At 53.9% G+C, this 20,328-nt stretch overlaps 9 protein-coding genes across 9 annotated transcripts; 6 read left to right on the plus strand and 3 right to left on the minus strand.

Moving 5' to 3' along the window:
* Window positions 1-2,108: 2,108 nt before the first annotated feature.
* On the minus strand, window positions 2,109-2,531 carry K437DRAFT_273670 (uncharacterized protein; the record flags this gene model as incomplete). Its single annotated transcript, XM_013388347.1, has 2 exons — window positions 2,109-2,317; window positions 2,411-2,531. 2 exons carry the CDS (start codon window positions 2,529-2,531, stop codon window positions 2,109-2,111), a joined length of 330 nt encoding a protein of 109 aa, XP_013243801.1.
* Window positions 2,532-3,506: 975 nt separating this feature from the next.
* On the plus strand, window positions 3,507-6,357 carry K437DRAFT_255852 (uncharacterized protein). Its single transcript, XM_013388348.1, has 3 exons — window positions 3,507-3,740; window positions 3,819-4,918; window positions 4,990-6,357. The coding sequence occupies exons 1-3, from the start codon at window positions 3,652-3,654 to the stop codon at window positions 6,261-6,263; spliced, it is 2,463 nt and encodes an 820-aa protein (XP_013243802.1). The 5' UTR covers window positions 3,507-3,651; the 3' UTR covers window positions 6,264-6,357.
* A 336-nt stretch (window positions 6,358-6,693) lies between these two features.
* On the plus strand, window positions 6,694-7,663 carry K437DRAFT_223146 (uncharacterized protein; the record flags this gene model as incomplete). The annotated part of the gene is made up of 2 exons (XM_013388349.1): window positions 6,694-7,454; window positions 7,522-7,663. The coding sequence occupies 2 exons, from the start codon at window positions 6,694-6,696 to the stop codon at window positions 7,661-7,663; spliced, it is 903 nt and encodes a 300-aa protein (XP_013243803.1).
* A 182-nt stretch (window positions 7,664-7,845) lies between these two features.
* On the minus strand, window positions 7,846-10,005 carry K437DRAFT_273673 (Thioesterase/thiol ester dehydrase-isomerase; the record flags this gene model as incomplete). Its single annotated transcript, XM_013388350.1, has 3 exons — window positions 9,216-10,005; window positions 8,218-9,148; window positions 7,846-8,155 (listed from the first exon to the last, which is right to left on the minus strand). Exons 1-3 carry the CDS (start codon window positions 9,736-9,738, stop codon window positions 7,846-7,848), a joined length of 1,764 nt encoding a protein of 587 aa, XP_013243804.1. The 5' UTR covers window positions 9,739-10,005.
* A 208-nt stretch (window positions 10,006-10,213) lies between these two features.
* Window positions 10,214-11,972, plus strand: K437DRAFT_294090 (uncharacterized protein). The gene is made up of 3 exons (XM_013388351.1): window positions 10,214-10,744; window positions 10,825-11,181; window positions 11,271-11,972. Exons 1-3 carry the CDS (start codon window positions 10,334-10,336, stop codon window positions 11,784-11,786), a joined length of 1,284 nt encoding a protein of 427 aa, XP_013243805.1. The 5' UTR covers window positions 10,214-10,333; the 3' UTR covers window positions 11,787-11,972.
* Window positions 11,973-13,024: 1,052 nt separating this feature from the next.
* On the plus strand, window positions 13,025-13,264 carry K437DRAFT_223121 (uncharacterized protein; the record flags this gene model as incomplete). Its single annotated transcript, XM_013388352.1, has 1 exon — window positions 13,025-13,264. A coding segment is annotated over one exon (240 nt), but the record flags the coding sequence as incomplete, so codon positions are not given.
* A 1,127-nt stretch (window positions 13,265-14,391) lies between these two features.
* On the minus strand, window positions 14,392-16,055 carry K437DRAFT_267864 (glycoside hydrolase family 51 protein; the record flags this gene model as incomplete). The annotated part of the gene is made up of 6 exons (XM_013388353.1): window positions 14,392-14,629; window positions 14,705-14,861; window positions 15,030-15,318; window positions 15,385-15,456; window positions 15,652-15,808; window positions 15,868-16,055. 6 exons carry the CDS (start codon window positions 16,053-16,055, stop codon window positions 14,392-14,394), a joined length of 1,101 nt encoding a protein of 366 aa, XP_013243807.1.
* Window positions 16,056-18,120: 2,065 nt separating this feature from the next.
* Window positions 18,121-19,329, plus strand: K437DRAFT_262455 (uncharacterized protein; the record flags this gene model as incomplete). The annotated part of the gene is made up of 3 exons (XM_013388354.1): window positions 18,121-18,394; window positions 18,904-18,971; window positions 19,000-19,329. The coding sequence occupies 3 exons, from the start codon at window positions 18,121-18,123 to the stop codon at window positions 19,327-19,329; spliced, it is 672 nt and encodes a 223-aa protein (XP_013243808.1).
* A 218-nt stretch (window positions 19,330-19,547) lies between these two features.
* On the plus strand, window positions 19,548-20,296 carry K437DRAFT_98958 (uncharacterized protein). The gene has a single exon (XM_013388355.1). It carries the CDS (start codon window positions 19,655-19,657, stop codon window positions 20,171-20,173), a length of 519 nt encoding a protein of 172 aa, XP_013243809.1. The 5' UTR covers window positions 19,548-19,654; the 3' UTR covers window positions 20,174-20,296.
* Window positions 20,297-20,328: the final 32 nt, after the last annotated feature.

The following is a 20,328-nucleotide window of genomic DNA, read 5'->3' on the forward strand; positions in this document are numbered from 1 at the left end:
TAACCCTAACCCTAACCCTAACCCTAACCCTAACCCTAACCCTAACCCTAACCCTAACCCTAACCCTAACCCTAACCCTAACCCTAACCCTAAAATCGACATGAGCATGGCACAACCCCGGCCGCAACTGGAATATTCGTTCGGTGCGCATCAGGGCACCTTCCCTCGCAGGGGATGCGAACAGATTTAGGCACTTCAGGCTTCAGGCCTCTGGACAAGAAGCCCACTAACATCCTGCCAGGGACGCCGGCATGGCCGCCGCCGCCTTGAAACGCTAACGGGCAGTTAGCATTGCGCCTCAGGCCGCTGCGCTGCAATCTAACATCTTGCTGGGAAGTCGGAAGCGCCACGGATTACGTATATACTAGAACGTGCAAGGGAAGCGCAGCGCGGTCCTTGTCGGCCACCCTCTTTAGTGCCGATCTCAGAGCTCAAATCACGCTAATGTACCGACCAGCCAAATTCAGACTATCGGAGACGCGACGATTAGGAAACGCTGCCGCGGGAAGTGTGCAGCCAGCAGCATAACACCCGGCAGCACACCCGCAGTCACCCAGTGCCACACGCTGAAAACCAGACGCACTTCACCAAGCCACAAGTGAAGTCAAAGTTCATGCATTTTCGATGTGCACCCACCCATCATTCTCGATCGCTCTTCTACGCAGCGTTTATTCACCCCCGTCTTTCGCGTGTCAGTGTGGATGCCGTACATAACCAAAGTTTGCGTCTCTGCTGTATACACAAAAGGGTGCCCAGTGGCAGACGGCTTTGACGCTCCGTACATTTTGTATCACAATGTAGTCCAAACCGAACTTAGTTCCAAATCCAATTGCGCCGATTTCTATTGAGCCCGAGTAATCAATAACTCCTGGGTTTGCGTCAACGAGTTGGAAATGAGACCTTGGGAAACAACAGATGTCCTTAGTACCGAAGTCTCGCAAGGCGTACAGAATGATGATAAAGAAAGATACAAAAGCTAAATGGTGTGGACGGTAGTGACTGTGTTCTGACTGCGGAACTGTTCACAGATCTCGCTCGCTACCGATGGAATAATTATATCACTGATTTATGGGTACTTATTGCTATTGCTTCCCCAAGGTTTAACGACTTAATACAGCAGACGAAGTTATTTCCACAACCTAAATGGTCTTGTCAAATGTAAACTAACATTCCTAGTTTATTCGTTGCAATCTTGACATTGACGGCTCACGGCTTGACTCTCTGCAGGCCGACGCATCTGTAGAATCGAAATTGCACAAAAGTGGGCAAATATGTGATCAGCAATTGTTTAATGCCGCTGCAAGTGGTCACAATCCGCATCTTTGAAGAGTTACGCCGTCCCTACCACTGGGATCAGGTCAAAAGACGGCAGCTGACTGAAGGGTGTGCACAGTGAGCAGCCCTTCATCAGGCCGCTCATGCGATCGCAATGGCGAGCCGAATCTACTGGGTCAAGACGGGATCAGCATCGGCCACCTCGTCTGTAAAGTATGCCGAAATATACCTGTGTCTCGTCGGCTCCCGCTCGAATGCTGTGATTATTCACAAGGAGCCACCAAAATTTTTGAAGTCTTGGCTCCTCGAAGAGGTTCGTGATCGAAGGTTGGAGCCTGCCGCATGATGCGGATGAAAGAGAGTGATTGCATTCGAGCAGCGAGCATGGAGTCCCGCCCAACTCACTGAGATGGACCTCTTGCCAAAGCACCCTTTGAGATGCTAGCGGATGCTATGCGCATACGCTTAAGGGGACTGCGAATAAACCAATGCTGATGAATTTCATCACGTAAGATGGCTCACGCTTACTATCCTGCCAAAAAGATGATCCAAATTGCAACTACAACTAGCGAAGTCCCCGAACCACTTTTCGTCGCCTTAGGTTGCTTCAAATGGTGAAGCCATTGGCTCACATGTTGAGGGGTATTGCGGCCCGAGTAGGTGAAAGACATGCGGTTCAGGTAGGGACTGGATACAAACATTATTTCAATACGAATGCAACAGATGATTGAATGAAAGACAAATTTAAAGCAAACTTTCGATGACGAATACGAAGCGGCAGTCAGAGACTTTGAAAAGAAAACAAGAATGATGTTTCCAAAAAGAGCTTTCCATCAGGCCGTTTCGCTGTTGCGCCTACTCAGCGCCTTGCTGCTGACCCTGCTGGCAGCAATGCTCTGTTGTCGAGACGCGATACCTGGGCGCACACGGGATTCTTGGTCCGAGCGTGCATAAGAGCTTCTGCGAGAGTTGGCCGGCAACTTGATGCTAGCGTGGCCCTTTTCATTACCCTGCTTCTCGGGTGCGCCCTTCAAGCAAGATTCTGCGCAAATGGAGAGCGTTTCCGCAGCGCGGGGCCTTTCCAGTAGATGACGTAGACTGCCCTAACCCTAACCCTACAATGAGGATGTCGTACTCGCGCGTCTTGCCGTCACTGCTGAAAATGTCTTGGACGCCAGATGTGCCGTGCTCGATAGCAGCGTTGCCGTCCCGAAACTCCAGGTAGCCTTGCTCGGCACCTCCTCATAGATGAACATGGCGAGTGCTCCGTGTACGATTTGAATCTCACCAGTGAAGCTGTTCGAGCCGTCCCCGGGTAGCCTCCCCATATACCTGTGTTTGTGTCGATAAAGTGTAGGCCGTTTCCCCCGGTGATACGCGCACGAGCTGTTTGCTCAACGTCCATCTTCTTTAGAATAACAATATCTTCGAAGCACACGTCGACCGCCTGGCATTCAGCACCCAATGCAGCACACGAGCACCGGGACCAAAGTAGGGGAATACGCGGTCCGCCGGTACTGTCCAAGGTGGGCGCTATGCTTTCTGCAAGTGCCTGATTGCGGTATGGAGCTTGATAGCCTGGCGTGCGTATGTCCTTGCAGGCAGAGTATTGTCAAACCCCATCAATACAATAATTGCTTGCTTGCATCTGATATTGCGTGGATGTTCAGATGAGCACCAGGAGCAAGGGTGGAACCATCATTTGGAAACCATTCCATCGATCGCGGCGTCTCTAAACATGCGAGAGTTCGCAATGAAACAGCGAAGCAAGTCGAAATTATTTCACGAGCTGCGGCCAAAGTGAGCTTCCGTTATTTCGATAAACCGATGGAAAGCTCAGGAGGCGCAAAGGAGACATGTCGCCGTGTGCATGGTAAGCGACCAATGCGAACCCTCGCTTCTCGGCTCCAAGCGCCCGGGCCTGTCAATGACGACGGGCGAGATTAGGCTGTCAACAGCCTGATTTGCCAGATGTTTAACGTCCATGCTAATATGCCTTCCCAGAAGCGGCGCCGCCCTGCAACGAAGGCACGACACGATTAGATGAGACCTCAGAATGCCGACATATGTAATAAAGCTCGACCCGCAGCACTCCGCCGCCAATGATGGTCCTTCGTGTTATGTATGTACTGTACGCTGTGCGCCGTTGGGCGGGGGCCAAAAAAATCACGTCACGTGTGCTGCAGACAAGGGTCAGTTCGACGCGACCACAAGCTCGCCTATAGCCTGTAAAGTCTATTTACACAGTGGACGCTCTCCTACGTCTGGAAGGTAATGATATATGTAAATCGACGTGCGTAAAGGGCTGCTACCCCTCGTCAAGCTACATCCATCGCCACTGCCGGTTGAGCGCGCGGAACTTTCGGAAATTTCAGCATGGCGACGCTGCGGAGCACCAAAAGCAACATCGGCGCAAGTCGCTCCGACGACGGCGCCGGCTGTGCAGGCAAGCGGCGAACCGGAAGGTGAGATGGCAACTGCTGGGTTCCCCATAGCGTCTCACTTGAGGATGCTCACCGTCGCTTGTGTCGACCTTTGGGCAGAATCGATCCGACGCTGATGATGAGCAGCCGGACCGAGGCATTCGCAAAAGCTGGCCTAACCTCTCGGCGCTCTTGCGATCGGCTGTCTCGCACTGGCTCGTCAGGCAGCCTTGCTGTGACCACTGCTACTTCTAGCAAAGGTTATGGTCGGTCGAAGAGCTACACGCAGCTAGCGCAAGCCGCTGCGGTAGAACGAGGAAGCTCAAAGGCTAGTGCAAAGCGGCGTCAAGGCTCGAGCACCGCATTAGCTCTACGTGCATCCAACTCGAGGATAAGGCTCGCATCTGGCGTCAATAAGGACAAACCTGAAAGAGAGCAAGACGATGACGGCTGGGCTAGTGCAACCGAAGAAGGCAGCACCAACGCCAGTGCTGCATCCTCTCCAGTCAAAGGAAGCGACGCAGACGACAGCGGAGATGAGGACGCGCTCGTTGTCGGCATCAAGAAGAAAGCACTACCCAAACAAAAGGAGAGTGGATCGAGTGGTGGGGTGCCGCTTCCAGAGGCATCTACCCTGCGGACCCCAAGAGCGGGCCCGCAGAAATCAGAAGAGAGGGATGAAGATGTTCCTGCTCATGATCTCCGAAATACGCAGATAATAGACCGAGCACCGAGCGAGCAATCCCAGGACGGATCAGAACGAACGCTGGCGGAAGAGCCAAGCGCTTTTCAAAATGCGATAAGCGATGGTACCCACAGCGCCACTCCAGAAGCTGCGAATCTGCCTGGTCTAAACACAGACAGCAACATCATTCCCGAGGATCAGCAGCAACTCGCATTTCCTTCCAGTCAATCCGCAGGCAACCGCAATATCTCGTCTCCGGTGCAGGTGTCCAGCAACGACAGACAGCCCGGTGAGGATGCACGGCGCGCATCATATGCTGAGACTGAGGCATCTCCCGCGGCAGCTTCGACCCACAGCCGCCTTTCTGTGCGCGCTCGGACTTCAAGTTTGCTGCCGAGGGACAGCGTGCACATTGCTTCGCCAAAGCTCGATAAACACAACGCTCTGGCTGGCACGCTTGGCAGCCTCTTGGAGGATCGTCCATATCAAGGCGATCGCTTATTACGGAGGTCAGCTACAGAAGCCGTATCAGAACGTGAGCCTTTTTTTCTGGACACAACAGCGTCACCTCACGCTAACGAGCACTTCTCACTTTCTACGCTTCAGTCTCCCGGCGAAACTCTACTGCGAGCTTGCAGCCGGTCTCCCCGATGAGCAGCAGCGGCAACCGTGATACCGATATCGGTTCCTTTGGAGATCGAAAGCGCACCATCAGCAGTCAGTCGCTCACAGCAACCGACGCCGCCAAGCTCGCGGCTCAGCTCCGGCGAGCCCGTGACCACCTCTCCGGCACCGGTGAAGAGGACATACACAGCAGTTCCTCCCGCCGCGGACATGCCACGTCCTCACTGGGAAAGCTTCCCGAATTTCGGGCCGAAAAGCCCATAAGTTCGACATTTGCCAAGACGCGCACGAATGAGGCACAGCAGGAGGCGTTCGTGCAACCCGTCGGCTCTGGCTCGATCTTTTCCGAGGGTTGGACTCATGCGAAGAAAATGGGTGCGCAGACTTCGCTTCAAGCACAGTCCAACGTCAAGAAGATTCGCTATGTCCTGCCGTATGGCTTGAGCGGCCCGCCGATTGAGAATAATTCACTCAATTCAGCGTTGCTCTCACCAGCATTCGAGGAAAATGAGTTCGAGTCGAGCTGGGCTCCCGCGTTGGCGAATGCCGCAGGACTTGGATCTCGATCGTCGAGAGGCACGCACATGCACGGAGAGCTGGCAGCAGATGGCATACCGGTAGGTGACATTTTCGACCTCGATGGCAATGCCATGGTCAATGGCCCCAACGCCACGCCTTTGCACATCATTCATGGCCTTACCTCCATTTCCAACGAGCCATTTCCTCTCGAGGCCACAGATCTGGCAGCAGGAAGCGACATTCCAGCAGGTCACACAATGCTCATAAAACCTTCCACCATGCGAGCGATCGCTCTTACTGTACAGGCTCAATCTGTGCAGCGGCAACATACAGTTACTCGGAGGTTCGCCGATCCGATGCGCAACTCTTTGGAGCGGGTCGCCAGGGCGTCAGGCCGTCTCGGCGCAGTACCGCGCTCCACCGCGTCTTCATCCAAGGCGACCGGCCGATGGGCTCGCTCGCCGATGTCGCAGCCAAGCACACCTGGTATACCCAGCTGCAGGAAATCGGCGCCAAACAGCCCTACTTTCCCGGACCCTGACTTTTCCCGGAATCCTGGGACATCTCGTGTGGGGGGCCCAGGTGACGGGATCGGAGGGCACGCTCAGCAGTCCTATGCTGCCCAGCTTGTCGACGCTGCTGAACATCCAGTACGATCGCTCAAGCGAGTTTGGTCGGGCGGATTAGCGCGAGGAGGGCTTGCTGCTCTCACTAGCACAGCCGAAGAGCCTTCATGAGACCAGATCAGCGCCTCGCCCACTCTTCCGCTATTCTTCATATCCAATCGATGTCTAAATGTATTCTTTGCATTTGAATTGTCTGTCATGCTCCAGCTTTCTTCACAATAAAGCGTCGTAAACCGACTATCATGAACGTGAGAATCAAGAGGGAGCAGAAATTATAGGAAGTGTCCAGCAGTCGGCCTCTCGGCCGAGAAGCTTCGTCGCAGGCTTACGAAGAGAAGCTCTCAGCAAAGACCAAATCCCCAATGGAGATCCATATCTCCTGAAGTTGATCCTACACTCCCTCCTCCCACCTCTGCTTTAAACGTGGACCTAGTAGCCGTCGAGCCACGGCCTAGCAGCATCAGGAAAGAATCGGGGTGCACGTCTTCCCTCAAGTGATAGCATAATGAATCCTCAGCAAGGACGGCAGGCCCTCGGCCAGATGCTGAAGCGCTTCCGCGACCAAGCGCAGCGGAGCGGCTTCAACCCTCGCGGATCCGGAGGTTTTGTGGGTGGCAGCGGCAGCGAAGGCTTTGGTGGCCCTAGCCCTGCTGCCGCAGGAGGTGCAGGAGGTATCCTCCTGCTGATAGCGCTCGGTTTCGGCATCAATGCGAGCTTGTTCAATGTCGATGGCGGTCACCGAGCCATCAAATATTCCAGGATCAACGGAGTCAAGCAAGATATCTACAACGAAGGCACCCACTTTGTCATCCCATGGTTCGAGTCACCAATCGTATACGATGTCAGAGCCAAGCCTAGGAGTATCGCAAGCTTGACTGGCACCAAGGACTTGCAGATGGTTAACATTACTTGCCGTGTCTTGTCCCGTCCATCTGTCGAGCAACTTCCCACGATCTACAGGGAGCTGGGGACAGACTACGATGAGAGAGTGCTTCCTTCGATTGTGAACGAGGTGCTCAAGTCTGTTGTTGCTCAATTCAACGCCTCCCAACTCATTACCCAGCGTGAGATGGTCTCGCGACTGGTGAGGGACAACTTGACGCAGAGGGCAAGGCGATTCAATCTCGTGCTTGATGACGTCTCCATCACGCACGTCGCCTTCTCGCCAGAGTTCACACACGCCGTCGAAGCAAAGCAGATCGCACAACAGACAGCGCTTCGGGCAGCATTCTTGGTGGATCAGGCTGTGCAGGAGAAGCAGAGCATCATCGTCAAGGCCCAGGGAGAGGCGAGGTCCGCAGAGTGAGTTTACTCCATCGGTGTCAACAACTGCCACCCACACCCTCTCTGACGCGTTTTTCCCTCATAGGCTGATCGGAGAGGCATTGAAGAAGAACAAAGGCTTTTTGGCGCTACGTAAGCTGGAGGCCGCGCGAGATATTGCGACAATTCTCTCCAATTCTGGTAACCGGATCATGCTAGATGCGCAGTCGTTGCTGCTCAACGTGTGAGTCTGCGAGTTGCATGTATTGCCAGTTGACTGGGCCTAACACACTTCATCCATCAGTGCCGACGAAGACCCTACTGTGAACAAAAAGTGATATGAACATATGTCACCTTCACCACTTGCTATCCAATCAACAAAACGTGTATGATACAATCACAATCGTCTGGCATCAGCGCTCCGCTGCGATCAAGTGCTCTCGCCATCAAAAGCGTACAAGCGGGTCAACATATTCTTCATTGCTAGCCTCTCATACCGGCGGCCATCCGCAGCTTGTTGTAACGATTCCAATGCACTGCCGGGCGGCATAACAACCTTTAGCAGTGGCTGGTCGCTTTGCTTGCCGACATGCGCCACCGATGTAGGTGCACATGCCGCAGTGAAGAGAGCTTCATTCGCAATCCGCTTCTTGCCTTCTCTTGTCTCCGCCTCCGCAACGACGTACACTTCGACAGAGTTCGCAAACGCGCGTACGGCCACCGCCGTAAAGAAAATGATTCTATCAGATGCGAAGAGTCAGCCAATCATCTACATTGGCGATTGCCACAGCTTGCCACTCACTCCCCCACTTGCACCTCTTTCTTGAACTCGAGGCCATCTAAAGCGACCGTGCTGAAACGCTGACCATGACCAAGGCTTCTGCAGGCCATGAGCGCGACTTCTTCCATCCAACCCATCAGCTGCCCGCCGAAGAGGACGCCATTAGAGTTGCAGTGCTCCGGAAAGACGAGGTGCAGCGACCGCGTCAACGTCTGAGCCGCTGATATCGATGGCTCGAGAGGCTGGGCGGAGCCCAACTCGGCGCTGGTGCTGCGCTCAGCTTCCTCTGGAATCGTTGCATCTGTCCCGGATGACGGAGAAAGAATAGCCTCGGACATGAGGGAGACGGTGGCCGACCGCCGGCGTCTCGAGCCTCCGTCAGAGCCGAGCGACTCTGCACGCTTGTGACTGTTAGCATCGACTCCTGAGCGCTCAAAACATGCCGGATCTACTCCAATGCGAATCCCTGCGCGCATGACATCTTCGATCGACCGGCTGAATGCCTCGTCGTCCGCGATCTCCACAATTATTTGACCTGCGGAAGGGTTTATCGTAACTCCCTCCTCTTGGGCAGCATATGCCCTGGCGATATACTCGAGCTCCAGCTCATCCAGAGCAATTCGCTGACGCTCTGCTGTCCGTGATGAGCTTCTCTCATTCTTAACGATTTTGCTCGACATATCAATCACCTCGGCGCGTACTTTATCCATGACCCGTCGCCTAATGCCGTTCTTTCCCACTGGTTCCTCTCCCACTCCTTTACTATGCTTTGCGCTTTCCATTCGCCGGGCTCGGCGTCGGCCAGCAAGGCGGTACCGTCGAAGCTCCAATGCAGTTTCTGGGAGCACGGGTGGTAGGCGGAACTTGAGGGGATGCTTCTTCGGTACGACTGTCGATGATGGCGATCCGTGTGAGTAGCCAGATGTCTGCACAGCGACAAAAGTCAAGTATGCTGCATGTACGCAAGTATCAGAATCCGGGGCTGTTGAAGGAGCAGAGAAGTGATGAGGGCAGCTCACAATGGCTGACATAGGTCATTTTGCCATTCCTCTCCGGTTCTTCCTTCGTGAGCTTCACCCCGACCTCCATGCTACTTCCCCAGGCTCTATTAACAGCAGCGCTAAGATGTATCAGCTCGCCAAGATAAATTGGCTTCAAAAACAAGACAGCATCGACGCTGATGGTGACGCAAGAAACACCGGCATGACGGCGAGCTGCAACAGAGGCGACAATGTCGATCATCTTGAGCAGCGGACCAGACAAGACAGCAGGACGCGGATCAGTCGATGAAGGAACTGAAAAGCACATTGAAGGAGTTGTTGTGTATGTAACTTGAACTATAGACGAGCTGACTGGTTTTCCAGCAGATCGTGGATCCAAAACGACTTTGGTGTCCACATTGGCATTGCACATCTCGGTTCCCAGCACGTAGTGCGAGACAATGGCGGCGCTTGCTTTGAACGCAGCCAGGGAGAAGAGCAAAGCGCCTGCCGTGACGGCAAGGCGTGCTACCGCCGCGCTGTGACCCTGCGACGCTATCATCGCCGGGTTCCGTCTGATGGCACCTTCTGGAGATTGGAAGCGTCCAGCCCGAATTTTGATATTTATGCGCCCCTCTACGCTCTCGACCTGGCCCGGGTCATACGTGCGGATTAGGTGCACAGTAAGATCAGATCGATGCTTCGACCAGGTAGCTTCTCAAAACGAACCAGATGTCAGCCTGATGTGCCAATTGAACGGTGCGAGTGCGATGTTTCGTGGACCATTCCCGATAACACATCCACAGACGATTAGCGACTGCCCTCGAAGCCAACGGAGTCAAACACGCCTGCGTTTTCGCGCCGCGTGCCATATGTGGTTGAGAGAGCTTTGAGCAGTGATTGCAACTTTGCCATGAGCAGTTGGACTTGACTTTTGAGATTGATTGATGATGGAGTGATGTGATGCCGATGATGCGCTCTTGACACGCCCCATGGTGCGCACCAGCGCGCTATGCTCTTTTTGGTTGCTGCTCTCACCCCCATCCTTTCATCACCATTGGTCTTGCCGATGGTATCCGACATCCAGCTCTTGCTGCTCGCTCAGCCAGTGCAAGTGAGCCAGGCATTCCAGGAGCTACCGAGCAGCTTCCGCGAAAATGGGCAACGATCTGTGGACCCTCGTCGTTGTCATTGCTGCGCCCTCTATGTTCCGCAAATTGAACGCATGGTACTCTTCGCCACAGCCAGCCGCTTGGAAAGCACGATTCACCCCTGTGGTACCGCTCAGGCCCCCCTTAAGGCAAGGATCAGAGGATAGCAGCACTCAAGTATATCCGTCACAATATGTGGCATTCTTTCTGGCGTGCATAATTGTTTACATGCACCTTCGAAGCGCTTGGACCGCGACAGACCTCTTCCTTGCAACTCGCACAATTATGACGGCTCCAACATCCGAGCTGAAGTCTAAATTAGCATCTATGAGCTATTCGGAAATGGGCTGGAAGGCGAGATGGGGCGAGGAAGGGTTAGAAAAGCTCATCACAAGACTGAGCAGCTTGGATGGCCGGGTGAGCCGCTGCTTGATTCTTTGTCGCAGATTGATGATGTAGTTTTGACCCGACACCTGTCACTATCGGGGCGAAAACAGAGAGCGTATCTGATCAATGGTCCTGAGCCTCTCATTGAATGCCTCTTCTGCAAATCGGACAAGCAATTTGCACAATACGCCATCGCCCGCCGCTCCCTATGGTTTGTCGCACAGGCATCGCTTGTCGGCGCTCTTACGATACCAGGCTCCACCTTGCGTTTTTTCGACGAATTTGCCACCGGCTTTGGCCTCTCGGCGGGCAACTCAGCCTCACCTCAAACCCTTCCGCAGGCAAGATGGAATAGCAGCCACTGGCGAATACCAGCCACTTGCGGCCTCTTGGGATTAGCATCCATTAGGGTGGGGGTACTGCTGTACTACGCAACTGTCAGCTCGGATCAGAATCGCATGAACCATGTGAGTTTGCGTTTTTTTAAAACACCTACAAATACCAATTGCTGGACTCGGCTGATGATGCAATTGTTGCGCGCCCGGTACATGCATAGTGGCACGTCAACTTGCAATTGTTCGAATCACTGGCTGCGGCGGCGCTATACATCCTGATCATTCTGTACCCATCGCTAGGTCCGCTGCCTGCTACAGCGCACAGGGTGATTGCCGCACAGCATGCAACTATGAAAGCACTGGACAACAGCATCATCGGCCATCAGACCATGTCCTTCAATCGCGACCTTGTTCGAAGGCATCCGGAACTGCAGGACAGGGTGCAACAACATTGGGCCACCACCAGGGACAGCGCTGTTGCATCAATTTCCGCTGCAACTCAAGCCAATATCGTGCACAGCACAGATAAAGCAGGAGCAGAATCTGAGCGCGCCTCGGCAGAGTCATGGCTTGCACAGATGCGACTTGAAGATCTGAAAACGGCGGCGAGGTGCTCAAAAGTGGACGTAAATCAGGAATCAAAGTTGGCGATGAATTACGCGAAAAGGATGTGGGACGGTTCGCTGATGGACGATACTATTGACTCTGCCGCAGAGCAGCACAAACATCAACCATAGAACGTCATATTTGCTGTTGTCATTCGTAACCAATGCCTCCTAATTCTCGGAGCTTGATTGTTGTGATGGTGTGCTGTGCGAGACATGCAAGGGAAACATTGCTTTCGGTGAAAGCTGTCACTGCGTTCACTTCTGTCATAGCTGGCTCTACTGTGTCTGAGCAGAGACGATAGTCTAGCAACAAACAAGGAAATTCGGACTGTGTCAATCGGATGGGATTGGAAGGGGCGGTGCTGTCGTTCGAAAAGGCAAAGCTCCATCAGCCTGTGTCGCATAGTGAGCCAATGTATTTTGATGCACAAGGAAGGAGTCAGGAAGAAGAAAAAGACGTTTGAAACCATGATATCCAAATTGTCTCTCAGAGGCTTTCTCGCGGTTGAAGAGCAAAAGACGATGAGACCGCGACCCGTATTAAGAATGCCTTGACCGGATCGCGATGACTTTCCCCCTCACCTTTCCATCGATAACCACATCACCTGGGGCTCTCCAACGGCCACACTGCCTCTTCCAACAAGTGATGCCTCGGAATGGGAGACTACTTTTCACAGTAAGGACGATGCTCTCCTTGTGGGAGAGGTTCTGTCGGAGCCGGGACAGTCAAATCAACTTGTCGACAGGATCGGTCTGCCTCAAGCAAAGTCATCAACTGAGTGCAGAATGAATGAATGGACACAAAGCTGTATGTATGGCCAACTGAACCATTTGGGCACTAGTTATTGCACGGTGCCAAACCAGTACCCGCACAAGTTTGTTGTGCATGGGCTTTATAGAAACATATCCCTCCCTGGACTCCCCACCGCCGCGACTAGTCACGAAGGTTAAACTGTCAAGACCCCGTGCGAGTACCACTTTTGACCGGAATCTCATTCACTATGTATAGCGTACCTCATGCTCATGCTGGCTCTTATCATAGTCCATTCCATGGGTGCATGGCCGCAAAGCACCCCAATCTCACACTTTGCACATGCACTTCATGGCTATGACCTTCAAGCGGCGCGGTGAGCGCATCCTCGTCACTCTAAAGTAGACAATATACGAACCCATACCATTGTGGCGATGAACTGTCATTTGAATCAGCATCGAATAAATTGAATGGAATGCCCTCGGCTATATAGCAGGGCGCTGCCTTGCTTACCCAAAGCGAACAGCCCACTATCTGCATCTGGAAAAAATATAGTGAGGTAACAAAATGAGAGGCAAGTGGGTATAGGACACACATTGGCCGCGCTCAAAAAAGGACAAGGGCGACGGGCTTTATCGGATCGACCGTGGTACCCCAGGCACCTGTGGCCTGGCTCAAGGTGCGAGTGACCGCCCGCAACGACGCCAGGGCCAAGCAATGCATGTCCATCTTTGAGAAAACGAACAGCAAAGAGAAATTCGGAGGCTTCCACCGTTACAGACGTTACAGCATGCGGTGCTTACGACGATGCGATGACGTGTGCCCGTCAGCACTCTTGGCCTCCTTTCGTAACTGAAAGCAACTAACGCGAAATTGTACTCACTTGTGCAATTGAGGCATGCATGGAGTCTTCCATGTTGCCCCCGTATCGTCGCTATGAGACAAGTGGAAAGAAGTTATCGAACCTGCACTTGCAGGTACAAATGTAAGCTTCAAAGCGGCTGCAAAGGAGCCGAGCGCCTCTTGTTTACCCTTACATCACCTTCGTCCACTTGTGGCTTTCCGACTCCGTGACAAACCGCAAGAGTCGGACTCATCCACTTGGAATAATAAATTTGTTCAAAAAGCCAAAGAAAGCTGAAAGGATGGAACACCTTAACTTCCAGAAATTTTCTGATCAAGCAAGCCGCGTGAGGCTTTGTCGAGAACGAGCGGCCACACTTTGCTTTTACTACGATATGTGCCAACGCCAAGGTTGGGTTTCAGCAACAAGCAACAGCGACCAATTCCACCAATCGATGGGTGCGAACAATTGCATATGTTGGTTATGGACGCCATTGCACATGCAACAATCGCTACTTTAGGAATACTGAATTCAGACGCCTGCGACAGGTCAACGAGACGGTCATCCAAAGGCTAAGCTCAAAGTACCTTGTCAACGTGGTGGATGCAGCACGCCTGCACATTTTCGCGCTCTTACCCGCTTACGCGAGGATGTCAGGAATGAGTGCATCCGCGCCTTCACTGAAATTTACAACTGGAAAATGATCGTGGAAATGATCCGCCGAATCGACCTCGACGCCAAGGCGGAAGACATCGACCCAAGCAAGCCACAGTACAATTCCTGAGACCAAACAAATGTCTACACTAGACGCATAGACAAGATCTTCGGCAAGTATCACGTCGCTGGGTTCAAGCTGAGCCTCAAGCAGGCTCTATGAAATGCACCTGGCCGTCCCGCCGGACATCTGAACGAGAGTTCAGGCTGAAAAGTCATTTGGCCTGTAACACAAAATGATGCCGCAACACGAGGAAAACATCTCGCACCTTTGAAAGAGGTGCTTCGCTCTTCCCTGCTACTCTATTGAATACATGTCGTACAGTCGGAAGTTATTCCGTGGGAAAATTAGGATGGATTAAACTGCATGGGTTAGACTGGTATCTTACAAATATTTCTCCGATGAAAGAAATGAAGTGCTCTGCTTATGTGCCACGGACAGAAACCGTGGTGAAAGAGTAAGCAGGAAGGGAGAGCCTCAGCGTGTCGCTGACGATCTCACTCGAGGTAAGGACTTTCTGGCTGACCGACACCGCGTTGGAAGTGTCGAAGGTGTTTGCTGCCTGCAAATTAGTGTTACCCGAAGGGTTGAATTGCCACTTGTTGGACCCATCAGTCGTGAGCTTGGCGTCCCTAAGCTGGACGTTCATCGTCTGAGCGCTGCTGTTATAGTTGATGAGGTGGACGACATAGGATCCGTCGATCGCCTGGCCGATGGTGTGGTAGACTTTTGATTACTCCGGCTGTGCGCTTGCCTGGATGCTAAGAAGGTTATATGATGTCGGGTATAGAGAGTATCCTTGCTGCACCGAGTACGATGTGGTCCTGAGGACGCCAGAGGGGTTGAAGCCGATGAGGTTTGGTGCCCACTGGTTGTACACGACCGAACCAAGGCCTGAAAGAATATTGAAATAGCTAGATGAGTAAGTGCCTCCAGTCTTGAAAGTGTGCGAAACCTTACCTGGTGCGTAAGCGCTGCCCTTCACAATGACACCGTTGCACTCCATGCCTGCCATGTAGATAGCCTCGGCGAGAGCGGCGTCAAGCGTGGGGTACTACAGACGGTGAGGGCCTGTGTAGCCATTCTCCGAGGAGCCGCCGAGACCAGAGTTGATGGCAGCAAACTCATCCTCGTAGTAAAAATGGCCATCGCGGGTCATGTTGTCGAAACGGCGGTAATTGTCCACAAAGAAGCTCGGGTGACCGTAATCGTGCAAATCAACAGAGGTCCAGCCGGTGATATTCTGTGAACTCGAGATGAGCTCGAAGCGGTTGACAATGTCTTTCTTGATAGCGCCAGTAATGGTGTTCAAGCGGCTCTGGTACGACTGGGGCCCGTTGCCGATGAAGTCCTGTGTTGCCGTGGTGGTTATTCAGCGTCAGTGACAAGCCGGAAAGATTTACCTTCAAAGACAAACCTCGTTTCCGATCTCAAGCTTGGTGACAATCGTCCAAGGCTGGGCGCGACCGTTCTTGGCGCGGAGGTCGGCCTACTTACCCGAGGTGTCGGTGATGTAGTACAATTCATCGACAGCAGATTGCGCTACGGCGTCCATGTCAGCGGCGACGGTGCCGTCAAGTGCGTAGCCAGCAAAGAGGGCGAGCACAGGCGCCGAGCCGATGCTCTCACAAAAGTCAAGCAGCTCGTGCAGCCCGAAGCCCTTGGTGTTCTATCCTGTCCAGACGCCCTTACGACCAGGGCGAGTGATGATCGGGCCGATCGTCTTGTTCCAGTAGTAGTGGTCCTGCTGGTCGTTGCCACCGGGTAAGAGGATGTACTTCGGCTTGAGGTCGGCATAGGCCTGCACAATATCCTCACGAAACGTCGACTGAGGTCGGAGGCTGACGAAAGCCACATTGATGTTGGAAGTGGAGCCCTGTGGGAGAGTGATCGAAAGTACGCGCCGCCGTTGACGCTCTGGGACGCTGTGACGGTGGCGGTGAACTGCTGCCACTGGGTGGTCAGCTTGGCGTTGATTGAGGCCTGGCCGAGAGCAGTGTTACCAGTGCAGATGCCCGTGTTAAATGGGATGCTCTGTGCGTTGTCTGTCTTGGCGGAAAAGGAGACATTGAATTCCTGGCCGGCCATGACGCTAATACCACCTGCCCAGCCCGGGTTCTGGAGTCCGATGCCGGCAGCGCCAGGTGCAATGACGGCATTGTCAGGAATCTAGGTGGTGAGGCCTTTGGCGGTGCTTAAACTGAGCTTGGCACCGCCCACCGCAACCCATTAATTCAAGGAGCCGTGCCCAGGGAGAGCGCTTCCATCATTCAATTCTGGAAGCAGTTGCAGCGGTAAGCAAGTCTGTACGAGAAGGAATTACGCGGTGTTCACCCTATTCACCTTGGAAAGCGTGATTAATGAGAAGCTCACTCCAGATTCCACCATCAGTTGCCTGCGTTTGAAAGTGGGGAAACAGACGAGGTTGAGCGGAAGGCTGCGATTGATGAAACATCTTTCGCGAGCAGCTCACATCATTGATGTTGGCCTCGAGCATGGTATGGATCTCGTAATTGTTTTTGGTCTTTTTGGTCGTGTCGACCGTCAGACTGTATGAGTTTGCACGGGGCTCCGCAGTGGTTGCTGCAAGATAGTTGAGGAGGGAGAGCAGAGGTAGTATCTTGAACATGTGCATGATACGCGGAAGTTGTGTCTATTCAGAGAGCGTGTGCCGTGAGGTCCAGGGTACTGGCTCGACTATGTCTTGCCAAGGTCGAGCTCTTGAGAGGGGGAGGGGGTGAACGTGCAGGGCGAGTTCAGGGATGAGCAGAGTGGGTCCGGGTCAAGGGGGATAGACAAGGATGGACATAGGTCGTAGGGGGGAGCTGGTCTTCCGAACATGGCACCGGCATGTCGATGTTTTATGTCATCGAGCGCAGATAGCATGGTCGAACGCTATGAGCATCGACCATCCTGGGAATCCATCGTGAATGCTGGTGACGGACAAAGCGGAGGGTCGTCGGGTTGCAAGCGCTGCCGTGGGCCCGGAAAACAAGTTGAGAGAATGCCAGGTGACCGGTTTGTCATCGATCGCGTTTGCATTCGCCGTCCGGAAGCAGCAGGCAGCAACAACAAAGCTGCGCGAGCGAGCGTTCAAAACAGGAACGATCAACGCATGGCAGACACGTTAGTATGATCAGGCACATGCATGCCACATAGGCATGCGCCACAGAAAGGCACAGAAGACGGACAACGCCGCTTGCGCTACGGCCGAGAACGAGGCTGTTGTATCTGAGTTTGTAGCAGCTACATACGAGTCTTCTCAACGATACGTAGAGCACTTGGCTGGCTATTCCTGTTCTATGTATGTACCCATGCACATACACCTCTCGCCGCACATAAGGTGAATTCTTTTCGCGGGCGTGCAGGAACGAGGGTCATAGCTGCTATCCTCGAGGAGAGGAGGTCTTTGGTTGGCAAAGCAGATGACATGAACTGAAAGGCTCCACCTGAGCGTCCATCGCCAGCTTGCCCTGAGGCGCTCGCAATTCGCGGCAAGAAAAACAGACACGGCAATCTTCAACGGGCACAACTTACCGCCACAAATCTCGGATGGAGGGCACCAGCCGACACTGCAGCAATCATGAGTGATATACGGGGCCCCAGACCTTCCCTCGCATTCCTTTTTCAAGGAAAAAGTACCTCCACTGTCTGCCGTAGTGGTGGTTGCTGAATGCGGAGTTCCGCACCCAAGAATTTGGCACAATAAAAACGGGAGGTTCTTGTGAAAATCATCGCAAACACCGTGTTTCCGTCAAAGTGTACGACTCAAATTGTTGATCAATGCATATCAGCGATCACGACCATCAACTAGCAGCACCCTGAACAATCACCGCGATCTCAAACTTAAGTGACATGGGTCCTAGAGCCAAAATGGCTACGGTCGAAGACACGCCGACCATTCGCTACTCCTCATCATCAATGGAAGGGTGGCCTCTTAGCAAACCTGCATGTACAAACTGCATAAAAGTCTCTCCATTATTTTGTGAACCTTCGTCAGCGGACAATCTTCGTCAAAATGCTGCCAAAGGCGTACCCACTGCGCTACCGAACCTTCTCTACAGGATGATTGCAACACTGGCTCTGGCAACGAGTGATCCGGGGGAGGGGAGACCGCACACCAGGAAACATCGTTCGTCTGAACCGGAACATCATGACTCTGGCGGACAAAATCACCCAGGTGTATGACGATGAGCCCTTTTACCATCCTAAGTGGTTTAAGGAGGTGCCCGTCGCCTGTCGCATCGTCACTCCAGCCTACAATCGCCTCCTGCTAAACGTTCTCAGCCCAAAGCGGATAGACTTAAAAGATCTGGAAGTCTTCCGCTCCTCCGATTTGGTCGACCAGCTCTTAACCCGACTCGAGGCAGCCTCAACCATACCAGCGCGGTTGCCCGCCTCCGTCGTGAAGCAGCGAGTGGCAATCGGTATGCCACCGTCATCCCTGACGACGTACCGGACTTGCTAGTCCGAGACGGTTGCTATTTTTCAGATGTCGACCAGTTTACCTTTGCTTTGCGCAGCGCAGCGCGCTCCTCACCTCCCATGACGCGCTTCGCTTCTCCCGGCCACTCCCGCCGCGATCGGAGACTTAGCCTGGGCTCTGCGAACACTTCTCCTGAACTGCAGTTCGCACCCGGTTTCTGACGGATTGGCCGAGCGCTCTGCACATGCAGCCGCTGTAGCGCCAGCCACAAGCAGCAAGGCTAATGACAAGAGGAAGCGCAAACTCAACTGGCAGACGGAGGCGATTGGTTCCCAGCGGGCCTCCTCGCCTTTGCAATCGCGCTCACACATCATCGCCTTTTGACAGCCACCAGTCGCAGACGTCTCCCTTCTCCCCTGCCTGATTCAGGGTCGCCCGATCACAGTTATTGTCGACTCCGGCTTCGTAGAGACGCCTTTTCGCACTACCTCTGTACTGCGCTCAGCATAGGACTGCATGAGGATGCGACCGAGTTTGTCACGGGTTTGACTCGGTCCGGTCAGCTGGCGACCGTGGTGGTCGGCGACTTCACTTCGCCCGTGACAGCAAAAGGGGAGGCAGGCCGACTGCTTCGACGATTTCCTCGGCTATCCGTGGCTGCGAGCGCACGGCACCGACCTCCTGGGTGGTCAAAATGTGCTGACGGTTGGCGGAAAGGCGCCCCCGTTAGTCAGGCACGCTTTGACGGCCGCGTCTGCCAAAGCTATCATGGAGCCGTTCACGCCATGCCACGTCCTTGAATTCGAGCAGGCGAAGTGCAACTATCCCTTCGCCTCCGCAGAGAGCGTGGGGGGATGGGGTTTCGCGTGGGTGCGGGCGCGTCAAAACACGATCGACAAGTCGTCCCGGACCTATCCCTTTCAAGACCCAACCTGACGAGAGAATATAAACCCAATTTTCCGCCGTCGATGCCGATCCTCCCAGTCCGACTCCACGTGTTGGGGGGAGCAACACCACTGCACTCCCGCTCCCTCCCTCCCGCTCCATCCCTCCCCGTTCTCACCAGCTGCGATTCGGGAGCTCAAACGGATGCTCGGAGATTGGGCGGAGAAGGGCAATGTAGAGAAGGCTAAGGACAATGGCAACGTCAACACCGCCTTCTTTGAGATCAGTGAACTGTCTAAAGTTCACCTTGTAATGGACGCGCGCCCAGCCAACGAGCTTTTCAAGTCGATGCGATACTCTCCGCCGTGCATTCGCGATGCCTGACCATTCCTCGAAGACGCGACGACCGTTTGCTCGATGGATGCCTCCGCCTTTTACTATTTCTCTCTGCATCCGCGCGACCGCGTCTTCTTCACCTTCAACTGAGGGAGACACGGCCGACTGTGGGTCATGTGCCTGTCGCAACGAGAGTCCCAATCGCCGGCGCGGGCGACAGCGTTCTTCCAAAGACTCTTGTAACCGGCTGGCTACATGTCCTCGTCTAACGCCGACAACATCGTCATTACGCGAACCAGCGACCAGCCCCGGCTCTCTACGAGAGCATTCGCCAAGTACTCGACCTCCTGGAGGACGCGAAAGTCACCCTGGATCTCAAGTCGTCCGCTTGGTGTGGCAAGAAGCACATCCGTGTGCTAGGCGCGCTTTGGTCCGCAGGCGAGCTTCGGCCGACCTACGAGAACATCGCCGATATCTTCGCTCCCTCCACCCTGAGGGCACTAAAAAAGCTGCGCTCGCCAGCCGCGATGGTGAAATATCTGTAGATGCGTATGCCTAGCTGCGGGCGTCGGCTTACACCTTTGTACCGTCACATCGGACGCGTTAAAGGCGCACGCCTGAAAGCCGATTTGTAGTAGACGTGGGAGGCGGTGCGAGCGGCTGTCACCGCGGCCTACCCGCCTCAACTCCACATGCCCGGCGAGCAGCTAGTGT

Source organism: Tilletiaria anomala (genome assembly GCF_000711695.1).
Source record: "Tilletiaria anomala UBC 951 chromosome Unknown K437scaffold_30, whole genome shotgun sequence".
Classification (NCBI taxonomy): Eukaryota; Fungi; Basidiomycota; class Exobasidiomycetes; order Georgefischeriales; family Tilletiariaceae; genus Tilletiaria; species Tilletiaria anomala.

Bases quoted from the DNA above. Each gene is read 5' to 3' on its own strand.
- K437DRAFT_255852 (XM_013388348.1), top strand. From the start codon at position 3,652: ATGGCGACGCTGCGGAGCACCAAAAGCAACATCGGCGCAAGTCGCTCC. The intron at 3,741-3,818 runs GTGAGATGGCAA...ACCTTTGGGCAG, and splicing joins GGCAAGCGGCGAACCGGAAG to AATCGATCCGACGCTGATGA. The intron at 4,919-4,989 runs GTGAGCCTTTTT...TCTACGCTTCAG, and splicing joins TACAGAAGCCGTATCAGAAC to TCTCCCGGCGAAACTCTACT.
- K437DRAFT_294090 (XM_013388351.1), top strand. From the start codon at position 10,334: ATGGGCAACGATCTGTGGACCCTCGTCGTTGTCATTGCTGCGCCCTCT. The intron at 10,745-10,824 runs GTGAGCCGCTGC...GGGCGAAAACAG, and splicing joins TGAGCAGCTTGGATGGCCGG to AGAGCGTATCTGATCAATGG. The intron at 11,182-11,270 runs GTGAGTTTGCGT...GTACATGCATAG, and splicing joins ATCAGAATCGCATGAACCAT to TGGCACGTCAACTTGCAATT.
- K437DRAFT_98958 (XM_013388355.1), top strand. From the start codon at position 19,655: ATGCCTGACCATTCCTCGAAGACGCGACGACCGTTTGCTCGATGGATG.